This window comes from Mastigoproctus giganteus, chromosome 2 (assembly GCF_048544385.1).
Source record: "Mastigoproctus giganteus isolate SK-2022 chromosome 2, ASM4854438v1, whole genome shotgun sequence".
Lineage (NCBI taxonomy): Eukaryota > Metazoa > Arthropoda > Arachnida > Uropygi > Thelyphonidae > Mastigoproctus > Mastigoproctus giganteus.
Genome location: NC_143576.1, coordinates 176,323,874 through 176,340,384, shown reverse-complemented (window position 1 = coordinate 176,340,384; position 16,511 = coordinate 176,323,874). Strand labels below are relative to the sequence as shown.

The 16,511-nt window shown below is 38.2% G+C and overlaps 1 protein-coding gene across 3 annotated transcripts in view; it reads right to left on the bottom strand.

The window, feature by feature from the left end:
• The window catches only part of rngo (DNA damage inducible 1 homolog rngo), a 210,460-nt gene that overhangs the window by 89,414 nt on the left and 104,535 nt on the right, over nt 1-16,511 (bottom strand). For all 3 annotated transcript variants that reach the window (XM_090368801.1, XM_090368800.1, XM_090368802.1), the window contains exon 3: nt 13,730-13,856. In XM_090368801.1, the coding sequence (XP_090224927.1) occupies nt 13,730-13,856 (127 nt within the window). The remainder of the gene's footprint in view (nt 1-13,729; nt 13,857-16,511) is intronic.

Genomic DNA, 16,511 nt, shown 5'->3' with positions numbered 1-16,511 from the left:
TCTGAAATTCAAGGGTGAAAGAGCTTTTTGGCCATCTGAAATCGTGGCTTTATACAGTAGAAATGAATTCAACACAGCTAGGTCCATTAGGTGAAAGAAAACCTTCCTGTAATATTTTTTAATCCGTTTCCTGGGTAGGGGAGAGTTTGCCAAATGCTAGTCAACTTTATCTACACCTCCCATGGAAAAGTTATAGTCACAAACTACTTTGGGTCTCTTCACTACTCCTGTTCGAGTTTCTATTTCTTCCTGAGAAGGATTATGGACCACAGATAACAACACTACATCTTTTTTATCTTTCCAGCGTAAGGCCATGACTTTCCCTCTTTGAAATCTCTTGCCTTTTCAGCTTTTCCTTCTTCAGCATTTTGGGCATTTCCTTTCTGTTTAGTCTCACTGTAGCACCTTTGTGATGAGAATATCAGCTAATTGGGGACTGGTACAATAATTGTCAACTGTGAGGCAATATCCTTTTCTAAATGGAGGCTTTATGAGAGTCAAAACCACTTGTGTAGACATTGGAAGATCAATAAAATCTGGATCATTTCTGTGCCTTTTCCTACATATATTATGAAAGTCCACACACAGCCATTTTCAGAGCCACACAGCATATAATACTTTATGCCAAACCTTGAGCGCTTCAATGGCATGTACTGCACCCAACTGAGTCTTCCTTTGTACAGTATCAAGCTTTCATCTATTGTTATGTCTCTTTTAGGAACATAGAGACTTCTAAATTTATTTTCTAAGAAGCAATAGACATCATAAATCTTCTTTAGTTTTGGATTTGAGTGCATATTTCCATCATATGACTCATTATCTGATAAGTGAAAGTATTATTTTATCTTTTTATAATGCCTAAGAGCCATCGTAGTTCCAAACACTGGTGTCTCAAGTAATGGCTTTTTTGACCAGTGCATATATTCTTTAGGCTTTCTCACAATACCTTGCAACATTTTCAGAGCAAAAAATACTCTCAATTCAGCATGCATCACTGGAGTCCAACTAGAATCACAAGTGCCACTTTATTATTAGTCTCAGAGCATACTAGATTGATTAGTTCTTCATCAAAAAATAAAGCAAAAAGTCTATGGGAGTCACTTCATCTATATTACTTTCAATGTGCAAACCTGGCAGTGCAGCAAATGGAAATCTTGGAGGTGGCGAGGGAGGTCTTTTGTGCAGTCAATTTTGCACCACTCTCTAGCATCTAAAACACTGATATCACCATCTTCTTCATCAGAATCAGATTCACCAGAAGTTTCCAATTCACTATATGAATCGTCACTAATCTCTTCTTCACTACTCATTATATAAATAAATTTTAAAAACCAGGTAGAATGTACAAGCAATAATTGTGAACTAGCTACATTCTGGCACACTGCTACCGCAAGTGGATAGGCAAGGTAAGCATCACTTACAACTGGCAGTTTGAGAGGGCACCAAAATATTTTTCGATATTGTTTTCTGATTGGTTGATGCTTACCAGTATTCAGTTAACATTATCGATATTTATTTTGATTACTTGTGGCACATAGGAACGCATGCTACTATTCTGACATTGCTGTACAATATAAGTAAAATGAAAGCCTGTCGTCTGCTGTCAAGCATAATAAAATCCAGAGAAATCTCAGGATTTATCTGACTAATGCAAAATTAGCCAGATAAATGCCCAAGAAAATAGGTTTCAGTCCGAAATTTGGAGGTATTATTGTTTGCTTTTATCCAGAGATATTTTGTGTAGTTCCAAATAACTTTTAAAACTAAAATTGAGATATCTCGGGATAATCCATGAAGGGTTAAAAATATACGGTTTTTGGAATAGTACCAAGGTATATGTGCCAGGGACAAAACTTAATGTTGTAGAATAGATATCTTTTACGTGCAAAGGGTGATATTGTTATACATGTTGACACTAATGACATTAAGAGTAGGAGATCTGTAGATTTACTTAACAAGTATAAGTCAAAGCTAAAAAAAGTCGTGAGTTAGGGTTAAATTTGAAAGTGTCTGCAATTCTGCCCAGACACGATAGGAGGGAGTGTATGATGAGAGCCCTGTCAATCAATTCGGCCCTGGAGGGATTGTGCAAGGCTCATGGGGTAGAATTTTTCACAGCATGGTCTGTGCTTGTTAACAGGAGAGACTGCTTCTACAGGGATCGGATACGCTTATATAGAAGGAGTGCAAGAGTGTTTGCTGATTTTATCAAGGCAGCATTAGGTAGGTCAGAAAACTGCTAGCTTGGGGGGGGGGGGGGGGGTTCACAGACTAAAAGGTTAAAAGTAGCCACAGGCAGAAGTGAAAGTGGTTCTTGCACTGCTTCTATTAGAATGAGCAGTGGCCTGGAGGGCAGGGTGCTGGGGTTTTCAGGGACTTGTGGGAGTCATCATGAAGCAAATAAATACATGGGCTGTAAATACATGGTAACTAAGAGTAAGAACAGGTGCATGTATACTTGCATGAACACCAATGCTAGGAATACAATAAATAAATTTGATGAATTTGAAGTGCTGGTTAAGACATAAAAAGGCAGATATTGTTAGGATATCAGAGACGTGGTGTCACACAGATACAAGGAATACAAAATTTGAATTTGGGGAGTGCAATGTTTACAGGAAGGATAGACAGGATAGGAAGGGAGGAGAGGTTATGCAGTGCATCCAGTTTATGTGGGTGACCAATGCAATGTTGATTCAGTTTGGTGTGACATAAGCAGTGGGAAAGGAAAAATGAGTAGGAGTGTGTTATAGGCTTAATGAATGATGAGTACAACAAACAGCTGCACAGAGAAATACAGTTGGCCAGTAAATCAGAATTTCTTATAATGGGGAATTTTAACTTTCCAAAATTTATTGACTGGAACTTGTGGGTTGGTCAATCACAGACTAGCAAGACTTTTGTGAGTTTATTGGATGATTTTTTTCTGTAGCAGCATGTTTGAGAGGCAACCAAAGGGTGTTGTTGTTGTTATTTGGATTTTAGGAGCATTAGCAACTAAGGCCATATTGCTCCGGGGATATGCGGTGGTCATTCCCTGACCTTTCCGCATCCTCCGTATTTGGTGGTCACAGGCTCGAACCCCGGTCTAATCAAGAAGCGTGTGCTCCGCACTGCTGCTCCTGCCCGCCTGGCTACAGAGGCACCACCAAAGGGTGTATTACTCTTGATCTGATTATCAGCAGTGATTATTCGTGCATTAAGAATTTGCAGATAAAAGATCCACTAGGTGGCAGTGATCACAGTATACTGATGTGGGATTTACTTAAATATATAATTGTCATCAAGGGTAAAGTGAAGATAACAGTGGTCTCAGACAGTTTTTAAATTCCGTCCAGTGAGACCAACTGATTATGTTACCACCAGAAAATTCTAACTGGGAAGGATTCAAGGAACTAATCGTGGAAGCTATTAGGCTTTTCATACCAATTAAGAAATTCTGTTCAAGGTTTAGGCCAAAATGGATGTCGGTTGAACTAATGAGACTTGTAGCAGAGAAGAAAAATGCATGGGATGCATATAAATTATTAGGTGACACAGAAGCTTATGGCAGATATAAACTAGTCTGTAATAAAGTCACAAAGGAGATTAGGCAATTGAAGGCAGATTACAAGAAAACTTTGGCAAAGGATGCTAAGAAAAACAGCAAGGACTTCTTTACTTATATAAATTCTAGAAGGAAGGGGATGAATCAGATTAGTCACTTCATATTGATGGTTCGACTGTTGATGATCTTGCTCAGATAGCTGATAATCCCAATGAGTATTTTGCATCTACCATTCACACATGAGGAGTTATTAAAGGAGGAAAATGCCGGAAGTTTATGAAACTGTAACAAGGTGATTAATGATTTTGTAATGACCGATATGACTGAGAGCAAAGTGAAGGAGCAATTGTTGAAGTTGGGTTAATTGGCAATCGTTGAAGTTAAAAGCCTGGGTTGGATGGTACCCATCCAGTTATATCAAAGGAGGTGGTAAAGGAAATAAGCAAACCCTTAGCTATAATTATGAGAGCATCATTGGACTCAGGGGCAGTCCCCACAGACTGGAGATGTGCAAATGTATCCCCAATTCACAAAGGGGGATTCACTAAGAGTGACACGAGTAATTACAGACCAGTTAGTTTAACTTCTGTTCTAGTGAAAATAATGGAGTCGCTAGTTAAAGATGCATTGCAGGATCATCTAGACATGACTGCAGTAATAATTGAGACACAGCATGGATTTGTTAAGGGAAAGTCTTGTCTGACAAATTTTATTGGATACTATGATGTGGTTACAAGGGAACTGGATGGAAAAAAATTATTTTGATATCATAAATTGGATTTCAGGAAAGAGTTTGACACTGTTGCACATGGAAGGCTACTTAAATACTACTAAATACAACTAGGCACAATATGAGCACAATACGAGATGCAGATGAAATGATGCCTTTCACACTATTACCGTAGTTTTTCTTTAAGAGTTGTCTATGGTGTATCTACACTGACATTATATAGATATGGAAGAGTACTGTACAAACTGGAGCAGTATGGTATTAAGGGTAAGTTGCTACAATGGATAAAAGAGTGATTGAGTGGGAGAAGACAGAGTGGTAATCAATGGATGCTGTTTTTCGTGGATTAATGTTATTAATGGAGTCCCCCAGGGTTCAGTGTTGGGTCCACTATTGTTCTGTATATTTATCAATGATATTGAAGGTATATCATAGTTAATGTCAAAGTTTGAAGACGATACAAAGGTTGGCAGGGTTGTTAATAAGTTTGCTAATGCAAAGTACTGAATATGGGTAGAAATAACCCCAGATAAATGTATCAACTGTTTAGTACTACACATAGGGTATAGAAAATGAAAGAGACCTGGGAGTAATTGTGCAGTCAGATATGAAATTTTCTGAGCAATGTAGACAGGCTGCCAGAGCAGGTCATGGGGATATTGTCAAGGATATACAGGAATTTTGCCATCAGGGAAAAGGTGATTATCCCTTTGTATAAAACAATGGTCAGACCACACCTTGAGTACTGTGTACAGATCTGGAGGCCTCATTTTAGCATGGATGCAGAGTTCTTTGACCATTTACAGGGAAGGGCAACAAGACTGGTGAGGGGAACAAAGTGGTCCTTTTACCAAGAAAGGCTTAAGTTCTATACAGTGGGACCAACTGATGATGTTACCAACAGCAAACTCAAAATGGGAAGCATTCAAAGAACTTATCTTGGAAGCTACTAGACTTTACATACCAACTAAGAAATATTGTTCAAGGTTCAGGCCTAAATGGATGTCAGACGAACTAATGAGACATATCGCAGAGAAGAAAAATGCATGGGATACATATAAATTAACATGTGACACAGAAGCCTATGATAGATATAAGTTGATCTGTAACCAAGTTACAAAGGAGGTTAGGCAGGCGAAGGTAGATTATGAGAAATCTTTGGCAAGGGATGCAAAGAAAAACAGCAAGGAATTCTTTACTTATGTAAACTCTAGAAGGAAGGGGATGAATCAGATTGGTCCACTTGATATCGATGGTTCAACTGTTCATGATCCTGCTCAGGTAGCTAACAAACTAAATCAATACTTTGGAGTTATTCAGATGAGTTATTCACATGAGGGGTTATTCAGGAAGGGGAGTGCCATAGATGAAGTAAACACTGGCAGTGAGCTAGATGACCTTGTAATAATTGAGAGTAAAGTGGAGGAGAAATTGTTGAGGATAAATACAAGAAAGGCACCTGGGGTGGACAGGATCTATCCAGTTATATTAAAGGAGGCAGCAAAGGAAGTAAGCAATCCTTTAGCCATAATTATGAGAGCTTCCTTGGACTCAGGGGAGGTACCCACAGACTGGAGATGTGCAAATGTAACCCCAATTCACAAAGGAGGATCAAAGGCTGACACAAGTAATTATAGAACTATGAGTTTAACTTCTGTTCCAGGAAAATTAATGGAAGCACTGGTTAAAGCACTGCAGGATCATCTTGACAAGAATTTAGTTATAGCTCAGACACAGCATGGTTTTGTTAAGGGAAGGTCTTGCCTGACCAATTTGATTGGATACTATGATGTAGTTGCAAAAGAATTGGATGCAGGGAATAACTTTGATATTATATATTTGCATCTTAGAAAGGCTTTTGATACTGGTGCACAAATTGGAGCAGTGTGGCATTGGTGGCAAATTGTTGCTATGGATAAAGGGATGGTTGAGTGGCAAAAGACAGAGTGGTAATTAATGGACACTGCTCATCGTGGACTAATGTTATTGGTGGAGTCCCTCGGGGTTCAGTGTGGGTCCATTGTTGTTTTCTGTATTTATAAATAATATTGATGATGGTATATCAAGCTTAATGTCCAAGTTTGCAGACGATACAAAGGTTGGCAGGGTTGTTAAGGACGCTACTAATGCTATGCTGCTGCAACAGGATCTGGAAAGGTTCAGCAGATGGGTTGAGAGGTGGCAAATGAAGTTTAACATTGACAAATGTCAAGTACTACATATGGGAAACAGCAACCCAAGAGCAATGTATCAACTCTGTGGTACTACACTGACAGTGGTAGAGAATGAAAAGGACCTGTGGGTGGTTGTGCAGGCAGATATGAAGTTCTCTGAGCAGTGCAGATGGGCTGCAAGAGTAGCTCATGGTGTATTGTCAATGATATACAGGAATTTTTCTAGCAGGGATAGGGAGGTGATTATTCCCTTCTATAAGGCAATGGTCAGGCTGCACCTTCAGTACTGTATACAGGTCTGGAGGCATCATTTCAAGAAGGATGTAGAGCTGCTGGAATGAGTACAGAGAAGGGCAACAAGGTTAGTGAACGGAACGAAGGGTTGCTCTTATGAAGAAAGACTTAAGTTTTGCAAATTACAGTGTCTGGAGACTAGGCATCGGCGAGGTGATCTGATTGAGGTGTACAAAGCCTTGAATGGGTTGAGCATGTTCAATGCTGATGGGATACTGCCTCTTGCTCAGAATAATCACCTGAGAGGGCATAAATTCAAATTGAGGAAAGACAGATGTAGGATAGACGTGCGGAAATTTGCCTTTAGCCAGCAGGTAGTTGGATGGTGGAACAGACTTCCATCCCGTGTTGTGGAAGTTGATAGCCTAAATAAATTTAAGGCTCAGCTGGACAGGTATTTCGAACGAACGGAGGGGTGAAGTGGAAGAGGTTTTTTTTTTTTTTTTTTTTTTTGGCTGATGCTGCATAAGCTTGCTTTCTTGCATCATATGCCTCTACTAATGCTAATGCTAAAGTTCTGCAAATTGCAGAGGCTGGAGACAAGGCACTTGCAAGGTCTGATTGAGGTGTATAAAGCCTTGAATGGGTTGAGCACGCTGAATTCTGATGGAATTCGTCCGCTTGATCAGATTACGAACTTGAGAGGTCATAAATTCAAATTAAGGAAAGACAGTTGTAGAATAGATGTGCGAAAATTTGCCTTTAGCCAGCGGGTGGTTAATTGATGGAACAAACTTCCATCTGTCATTGTGGAAACTGATAGCTTAGATAAATTCATTGGGGAACTGGAGAAACTCTTAGAGGGAATGGATGTGTGAAATTGTTTTTTTTTTTTTTTTTTTTGTTAATGTACATTACATAACATAACATAGATGAAATGTAATGTACATAAGCTCATACGCTTGCTTTCTTGCATCACATGCCTTCATTACTAGTACTATTACTTTGGCTTGACCAGTATTTCAAGTTGTACAAATTGTATTATATTTGAGTTGTGCAGCATGTTAAAACTATTTGGGCAATTTAAATACCATAGTTGTGAGATTACAATATTTTTACAATCAACATTTTCTATTAAGCGTAACTGAAAAGTTGCATTGAATTCTTGAAATAGTAAAGGTATGTAAACTGGAAAACTATTTTTTTTATTATTATTATTGTTTTATTAATTTCTATACTTACATTATAGAAAATAATAAAATAATCAAGTTTTTGTAAGGCCTCTCTTAAAATGCATGAGCTGGGTCATATACCTCCCTTGTCCTACTATGCTTGTACATCTCAAGAATTTTTGTTTGTTGCCACAACAGCTGAGGTTGGTAAGGTGTTTTGAGAGTGGTAATGTTTCAAATGAGTGGAAAGATAAAAAATCCTAAATAACTTCAAGGGGCGTGTCAGGGTGGTAAAATATAGAAGAATACCTAGTCTTAACTATTTCTATAGTAATGTCAGGTGAATTTGAACTCCTGGTTAGGACAACTAATGTTGACATAATAAGGCTAATGGAAATGTGGTGTCACCCACAAATTGGGGATGATAAGTTTCACGATGTTACATTACATTACATAAAATGTATTTAGGAAGGATAGAAAGGGTGACTGGTTCATGCTTCATATCAAAGGCAGCCTGAGTGAGAAAAGAGCTTTTGTTGAGTCAGAAGTTAAATCTACCAGCATAGAATCTCTGTGGTTTGAGTTAGTTCCAAGTAGAGATTTAATGAGAGTAGAAGTAATTCACAGACCAGAACATTGTGAAGAGTATGACAAGATACTGTACATACAGATAGAATGGGCAAGCAAACGTAAATGTCTTATCGTGTAATTTCAATTTGCAGATAATAGCTTGGAATGAATAGGAGGGAAACTCACCCTGGAGAACAAAATTTTTAAATAAATTTGATTATTATTAATTGTACCAGCATGATTCTAGAACTCATCATTACTCAAGAATCATAAGACATCACAGAGATTACAATATAGAAACCATTGGTAGGCAATGATCCTGCAGTTGTAAATTGGAAGATGAAGAAATAAGTGTAGTTAAATGTAAAGGTATGGGTTTTAATTTCAGAAAAGGAAAGTATGACAATTTTGGGCAGATTGACAAGGGAAGGAAAATATATTGGAATTATGGAATAACTTTAAAGTAATAATCATCACAGATGCCACAAATGCATATATACCATTAAGAAATATGGCAAGAGGAACATCCCAAGCTGGATGAATAGAGAGCTGGCCAGTCTAATAGAGCAGAAAAAGATGGCAAATGTGAAAGTTACAAAGTGATGAAAGGTACTGAACCATACAACAGCCATTGTAATCTTTAGCACAAAATTTTATCTGTAATAGTACCACAGAAAAGGTCAGGGTGCCAAGACTGAGTATGAGAAAGAACTGGTTGCAAGAGCAAAAAATGGCAAAAAGGAGTTTTTCATGTCTGTGAATACAAAAAAGAATCTGAACCAGATCAGAGTCTTGTGTACAGTATATGAGAAAGTTTTAGATAATCCAGCTGGTATTGCTGATGAACCGAATAAATAAACCGAAAGGACAGAATTCATGGGATACCTGGTCCCTAGGCAACACGATGCTGTCACCCCTCTCGCTAGTGGACGAACCCACCACTTGGCAGGTACACAGGTACATTGCATTACTGCATTCACATAGACGGTAATTCAATGTCAGTATGAATAAACATCATGAGTTAACCAACTTTGAAAGAGGGATGACAGTGGGTGCCTGAAGCGTGGGTCACTCTATCGCAGAGTTGGTACAGAAATTGCACCATCCATGTTTGACAGTATTAAAAGTGTATCAGGAATATGCCATTTCCAGAATAACATCTCATCATGGACAGCGCTGTGGATGGAGAAAGGCAGTGGATGAAAGTCCGTCAACATCTGTCTTGCATTGTTTCAGCCAACTGGAGAGCAACAGTGGCACAAATCACTGCTAACTTCAACGAGGGAGGTGGAAGAAACATCTCCACCAAGACCATCAGGCAATCATTCGCTGCAATAGGTTATGGGAGCTGCCGACCCACCAAAGTCCCATTGCTAACACCACAACACAAAACTCTATGCCTCGACTGAGTGAAAGAACATCGGCACTGGACCTTGGATGATTGGAGACAGGTTTCATAGTCCAATGAGTCCTGTTTCCAGTTATTTCAAGTGAAAGGGAGAGTGCATATCTGGCAGAAAATGCATGAAGCCATGCACCCATCATGTCAACAAGAAACTGTTCGGGCAGGTGGACGGTCGGTAATGGTTCAGGGAGTATTCAACTGGCACACGTGGAACCTCTGGTACATCTAGACACATCTCTGAATGGTCCAGATTATGTGTCCATTCTTGCAGACCATCTGCATCCTTTCATGGTCATCGTGCACCTACAGGGCAATGGACTTTTTCCAGCAGGACAATGCACCTCCCCACAGAGCCATGGTGACTAGAACATGTTTCAAAAGTATTCTGCAGATTTTACCATGGAATGGCCTTCCCATTCACAGGACATGAATCCTGTGGAGCATCTTTGGGATGCTGCAGAAAGGTCCATTCGAGCTTTGGATTCTCCACCTAGAATGTGATGGAATTATGGACAGCAGTGCAGCAAGCATGAATGGAAATACCTGTGGAACACTTACGTGAACTAGTGGACTCAATGCCTTGCCGTGTGATTGCCCTTATCCGGGAGAAAGGTGGGCCAACCCGTTACTAGGTAGGTATCCCATGGTTTCTGTCCACTCAGTTACTTCAAATCGATCTTTGCTAACAAAAGACACTTCATGGTGAAGAGATGTTGTGCAAGCAAAGCGAGAAAGCATGAAATTAGAAATATTGAAATTTCAAAAGATTTTTCGTTAGACAAACTTTTGGGCCTAAAGGCAAGTAAAGTTCCTAGATTTTTTTTTTTTTTTTTTTTAATGTGAACCCCAAACACGAGAGGTATTAGAACCTATAATACTTAGTACCGTGCTTGGGTTGGAGGTTGAGAAGACGAAAGAAGATATTTGTTGATATTGGACTTGAACTTCTGGAGATTATAATTTTCAGGAAATACATATGAAGAAAGGTTGTTCCAGAAAATGGCAGTTGAATGAATAAATGAGGAAGATGAAAGTTGGTTCTGTGGGTTTGAAGTTGGACAGTAAATGGATGTTGGCTGGTGGCGGCACATGTTTGGACTGTTTTGAAAGAGAGAGCAGGAATTATAGAACCAATTCAGAAGAACAGTGCCCATGGAAGTATCTGTAGAAAGGCATGCAGCAGAAACAGTATGTCTATGAGAAAGCGAGTGGAGAGACTCTGTTATGGCATATACCCAGTAATTTTGAGGAAGGCAACAGGAGAGTGTATCAAACCATTGAGGCTAATTACTAAACTCAAGAGAGATTCCTTTGAATTGGAGAAGTGCCAAAGTATCACCAATAAATAAAGGCTACAAACTGGTTAGTCTGACTTCAGTAATTAGAAAAAACTTTGGAAAAAATGATTAAGAGTGCAATCCAGGGACATTTAGATAGAAATGGTATTCTGAAGGCACACACACAATGTGGTTTTTGTTAAGGAAAAATAAATTTTAACCTACTTGGTTAAGCTATTTTGACACAATTACTCATGAGCTGAATGTAGGGAACAACTTCAACACAGTTTATTTGGATTTTACTAGCATGATAGAGAAAATACTAAGGGTAACAATATCCTAAACCTCTTGAAATTTAGCAAGGCATTAACTCAGTCCCTCATAAGAGATTAATGTATAAGCTGGAACATGTTGTGGCAAGATTCTAAGTTGAATCACACAACGGCTGCAGGGCAGAAGGCATAGGGTTGTGATTAATGGATATTCTTCAGATTGGTGTCATGTCAGAAGTGGGGTCCTCCACAAGATCGTTCTTTGACCATTGTTGTCTCTGGATTTCATAAATGTCGTTGATGAAGAGATAAAGGGCATGAAGTCAATTTTCACAGAAAACAAAGTTTGGGAGAGTTGTCAATGAAAGTGCCAAACAGCATTCCTTCAGGATGACTAGAACAGGCTTCAGGGATGGTCAGAAAAGTGGCAGCTATGTTTTAAAGCAACCAAGTGCAAAGTCTCAGAAATCCCAAAATAACGTACACTGGTAGGGTTGAATTCAAAACAAAAAAATAAAAGGAACTGGGAGTTAGGATAAAGTGGATATGAAGTTCTCTCAGTAATGAGTAGGTGGCCAGAAAAGCCCTGGTATCCCATCAGTGATATATCAAACAATAGCCTGTAGAAACAGGGAGATCATGATCCCACTGCAATTGTGATTGTTAGACTACACTTGGAATACTGTGTTCAGGTATCAAGACCTGATCTCAAAAAAGGCATTGGACTTCTTGAAAGGGTTCAAAGACAGGAAACTTGCATGGTAAGATCATGCAAATGACAACCGTATGAAGAAAGACTTTGATCATGTGCACTACAGCAATTGGCAACCAGACACATCAAAGGGGACCTGATTGAGGTTTATAAGGTGCTGAGAGGGGTTAGTAAAATGAATGAAGGCAAAATTTTGTGACCCAAACAGTGACCCAAGTGTTACAGAGAATTACAGAACTAGGGCCCTAAATTTAAATTACAGGGAAAGAGGTTTAGACTAAATTATAGAAAGTTTTCTTTTAGCCAGCAAGTTATTGATTACTAGAAGAAGTTGCCTCTACAGGTAGTTACGGCTGACAGTTAGGAGGGAAGCACATAATTTGTCTGTTTTCTTATCTACTTTTAATTTCTTTTTGGCCTGTGCAGTTTGGCTTCCTTCACTATACAGCTAATTCAAAAATACTACCTCCTCCCCAGCACCTTTATAATCATAATCCCGCTAAAATGCAGTAAAACTTCTTTTAAAAATATATTATTTACGGAAAGAATGCTCTCACTCAAATTTTTAATTTTCCTATACAAAATACCATTAAAAAGTTTGACTGATTTCGTATTTTGAAACTGTGGCACCACAGAGAATTGCAACTTGTTGAAACACGTTCAACAAATCATCTAGAAATAGTTAATGCATGAATCAAAACATTTATCTGCAATGTCTAAATCAGTGTGCTTTGAATAGTAATTTTTTTCATGAGTTTCATTGAATTTTAAACTGATTTTACTAGGCAGCAAATCTGCATCAATTTGTTTCTAATTAGATAGAGTGTAACAGAACACCATGAGATGTTAAAACAGCTTATGGAGAAGATGCAATATGTCATTCAAAGACTTTTCAGTGGTTTACAAAGTTTAAAGAGGGCCAAGATGATCCTTGGTCTGGCTGCCCTTCAAAAGATCATATCTGATCAAATATAATTGCATATTGCATATTTTTTGGTCAAAGGACATTGTTCATTATTAATTTGTTCAGCACTGTCAAACAGTGACCTAAGAATACTACAGCAACTACATGATGCTGTTTAGAGAAAAATGGCTGGAAAAGTTGTCGTCAGAGAATTGATGCAAACAGAGTCCCTGAAGCTTGTGAAAATTTTTCCATTCAAAAATTTCCTTCAAAGCACTGTAATTTCCCCCTCCCCTGCATTTTTTGTTTCCCAAGCTTTATACCCCCTTTAAAGGTAACAGATTTGTTATGACTAGGAAAATTATTCTGAATGTGATATAGGAACTATTAGCAATTCCAAAAAAAAAAAAAAAAAACTTATCAAGAATACTAAGGATGTCCACTTAAATAGTCAATAAGCTTAAACCCTGGCGTTGTGGGTGTGAAGAGTTAAATCGCTAAGTATTGTACCTGTTATCTAACTGTATATGATGAACACATTTTTACTAGCAATAAATATTATTCTCTCTCTCTCTCTCTCTCTCTCTCACACACACACACACACTTAGAATAAGAAAAAGTGAGTGAAAGAGAATTTTTCTAAATACTGGCATGGTTTCCAGACTTTTTGATCACATCCTCTATACATTAAATTGATCCACTTTCTATAGTTTGAGAAGGAAAGAAAATTACCTTATTTCTTCTGCAATTAAGCGTTGTGCCTCAGGATCAAAGGGATCGGCATTCATAATTCTGATGCGTTGCCTTTCTCTTTCTGCTCGCTCTTGCTGCTGTTCTCTAAGAACTCTTGTGAACCTGTCTGAACAAAGGGCAATAATTTATGATTAAACAGTAATCATAAGCATATCAGCATTAAAAATAAAGCATAACACAGTCTAATGACTGAACAGTTAACACATTCACAATCTTGTTTTCAGTTTCAATGAAAATACCCTTTAAATCATACTGCTTTAATTAATTTATTTCCTTTAAAAGCAGTTTTTAAAAAAAAAAAAGATAGCATAAACTCTTTAAAATTCAGTACCCTTGGAGATTGAGAGATCTCAGATTTTAAAATGGTCCAGATTTTAGAGAGGTATGTTTAGTGGACCATTTTAAAATCTGAGATCTCTGATCTCTGAGCATTTACAAATGAAAATAACACAGCTGCCAACTTTTGACGTTTCAAAAAGCTGTAGATCAGGCATTTGTAAGCAAGAGGAAAGAGTTTTTGCAAAAAAGCAGGGGTGCTTCTCAAAACAGGAGACTTTTCTGAAAAAGCTGGGGTTTTTTTTTTTTTTGTGTGTGTTTGTTTTAAGTCCAAAACTGCACCAGAAACTGAATTTCACCTGGAAAAAATACAATTTTGCATTAAAATACAGCCACAGGATTGCTTCCAGTAGAAAAAAAAAAGTAAAGTATGCTTCTAAATATTAGTATACCTAACACTGTTCTATACATGGAGATTTCTGTTTGGATATTCCATTAGACAACTGATTTTGACTGCTTCAAAAAAAAAAAAAAAAAAAAAAAAAAAGAAAGATATTGTTACAGACTTTGCCTTCTTCAGAAATGCTGGGTCAAAGTTTTTTCATAACAATGATCCTGATGTCTAGGCTTGGGTGTAAGAAGCATTTCTTGACACTTCACTAGAAAGATAACATTTGAACCCAGTTCATGGTTTTCCTAACCTGGCTGAATATTCTCTCACACTCAGCAGGTATACAGATTATTAAAATCCAAAACATGACTTGTGATAATTTGTTATATTTTGCACTTCCATGTGCACTTGTCAGTTTCCCAACTAAGAACCACTGTATATCAATTCTGTTTTGGTAGCATCCGGTAGGTTCTCATCTACATAATGTGGCAATTGGAAAATGAGACTGATGCTAGAAAAAATAACAATCCCACATATGAGTAACCTAACTTTATGTTTATTCAAAGTAACTTCCTCCTGCATTCACACACTGGATGCAATGATCACAAAGCAACTGGAATGACTGGTGGAAGGCCATGGCTGGTATACTATTCAATGTTCTCATCACAGCTCTTTGAATGGTTTCAACAACATCAAAATAACAGCCTTTCATTGGTGCCTTGAACTTCAAGATATGCAATATCAAATTTTGTCACCATTACAGATTGGTTACAGTTCTGTTGATTGATTTTGTGGCAAATGTGATCATCAAAATTTACAAAAAATAAATATAACGTATTAATGAAAAGTTTGCTTAATTCAATACCTTATGAGGCAACACATCATTCCAAAAATATGTCAAAACTTGCTAATGTACGAAGGGAACACAAAATTATACACTACTAACTTGTAGAGATCAATCTTTGTTAATTTTTTACCACATTTGTAATAGAATAGAATGAACTATAGTCTGTAAAAACGAATATCATTAGTCCAACAGAACACAATTTTTTCAGTGTGTACAGGCAGTTCTCACTTTACGAGTTCACAGGTTTACGAGTTTTTTTTTTTTTTTCCAAAGTATCAAGTATCAACAAAATTGAAAATATAAACATTAATTGCAAAAAAAATGAATGTCAAACATTCATAAATACTGCATTTCAAACCATGCGCATAGCTATACAATACAGTGTACCCAGCTTTACGATATTAATCCGTTCCAGAGACACCATCGTATCGTGAAAATAAGCCAGACAAGTGGTGCTTGCTACCTCTGGGAGTCTATAACGCTGATGTAACTGATATTCGGGTGCCACTCGAGTCAAGTGGACCCAATTTTGAAGAAGTCCGGAAAGGTCTGTGACAACCAAATCCTCTGCTTGCATATTCACGATGGTGGGACTGTTAGTAATCCTGGGTATAACCTCACGTGCAAGCACACTGTGGGTGACCACCCAGTTGTGAACCAAAGCAAGCAGAGGTCAAGGTGTGCGCTCACACCACACAGAGGAATGTTGTCCCTCTGTGTTACCAGGCAATACTAGGTGGTAGATGACTCTCATCAACAAGTGCAATACCACCACTTTGCTTATTGGGGGCTTGAAGTGGTGGAACTAATGTTTAGTCTCCGAGCTAAGTTCCGGTAAATCCCCCCCCCCACAATTCTCTTCCATCGTGCAGTAGATTGTCTTTTACGGTTATGATGAACACCATGGCGAGATCCAAATTTCCTTACACTTCAAGTGTACAGTTCTAAAACGGTGTTCACAAGCCAGCCGCTTAGTTTTTTTTTTTTTTTTGGTTTTTTTTTGTTAGTTGTTGCCGCATCGGCTTCTGTGGCCATAATGCACCTCCCAAAGTTTTTGCATTTTACTCTAATCCAAGCCTGAGGCGGGATTCAAAAGCGCGACCTTTGGGTTGCCGCTAGTTAGTACACAGGACAGAACCTATTGGTAACTCTCTAGGAGGCTTCCAGATCAGCTAGTGTATAATTCTTGCGGTTTCTACTCTGCCAGATAATGACGGTAGGGAGTCCAAGTAGTCTGCATGCAAGGG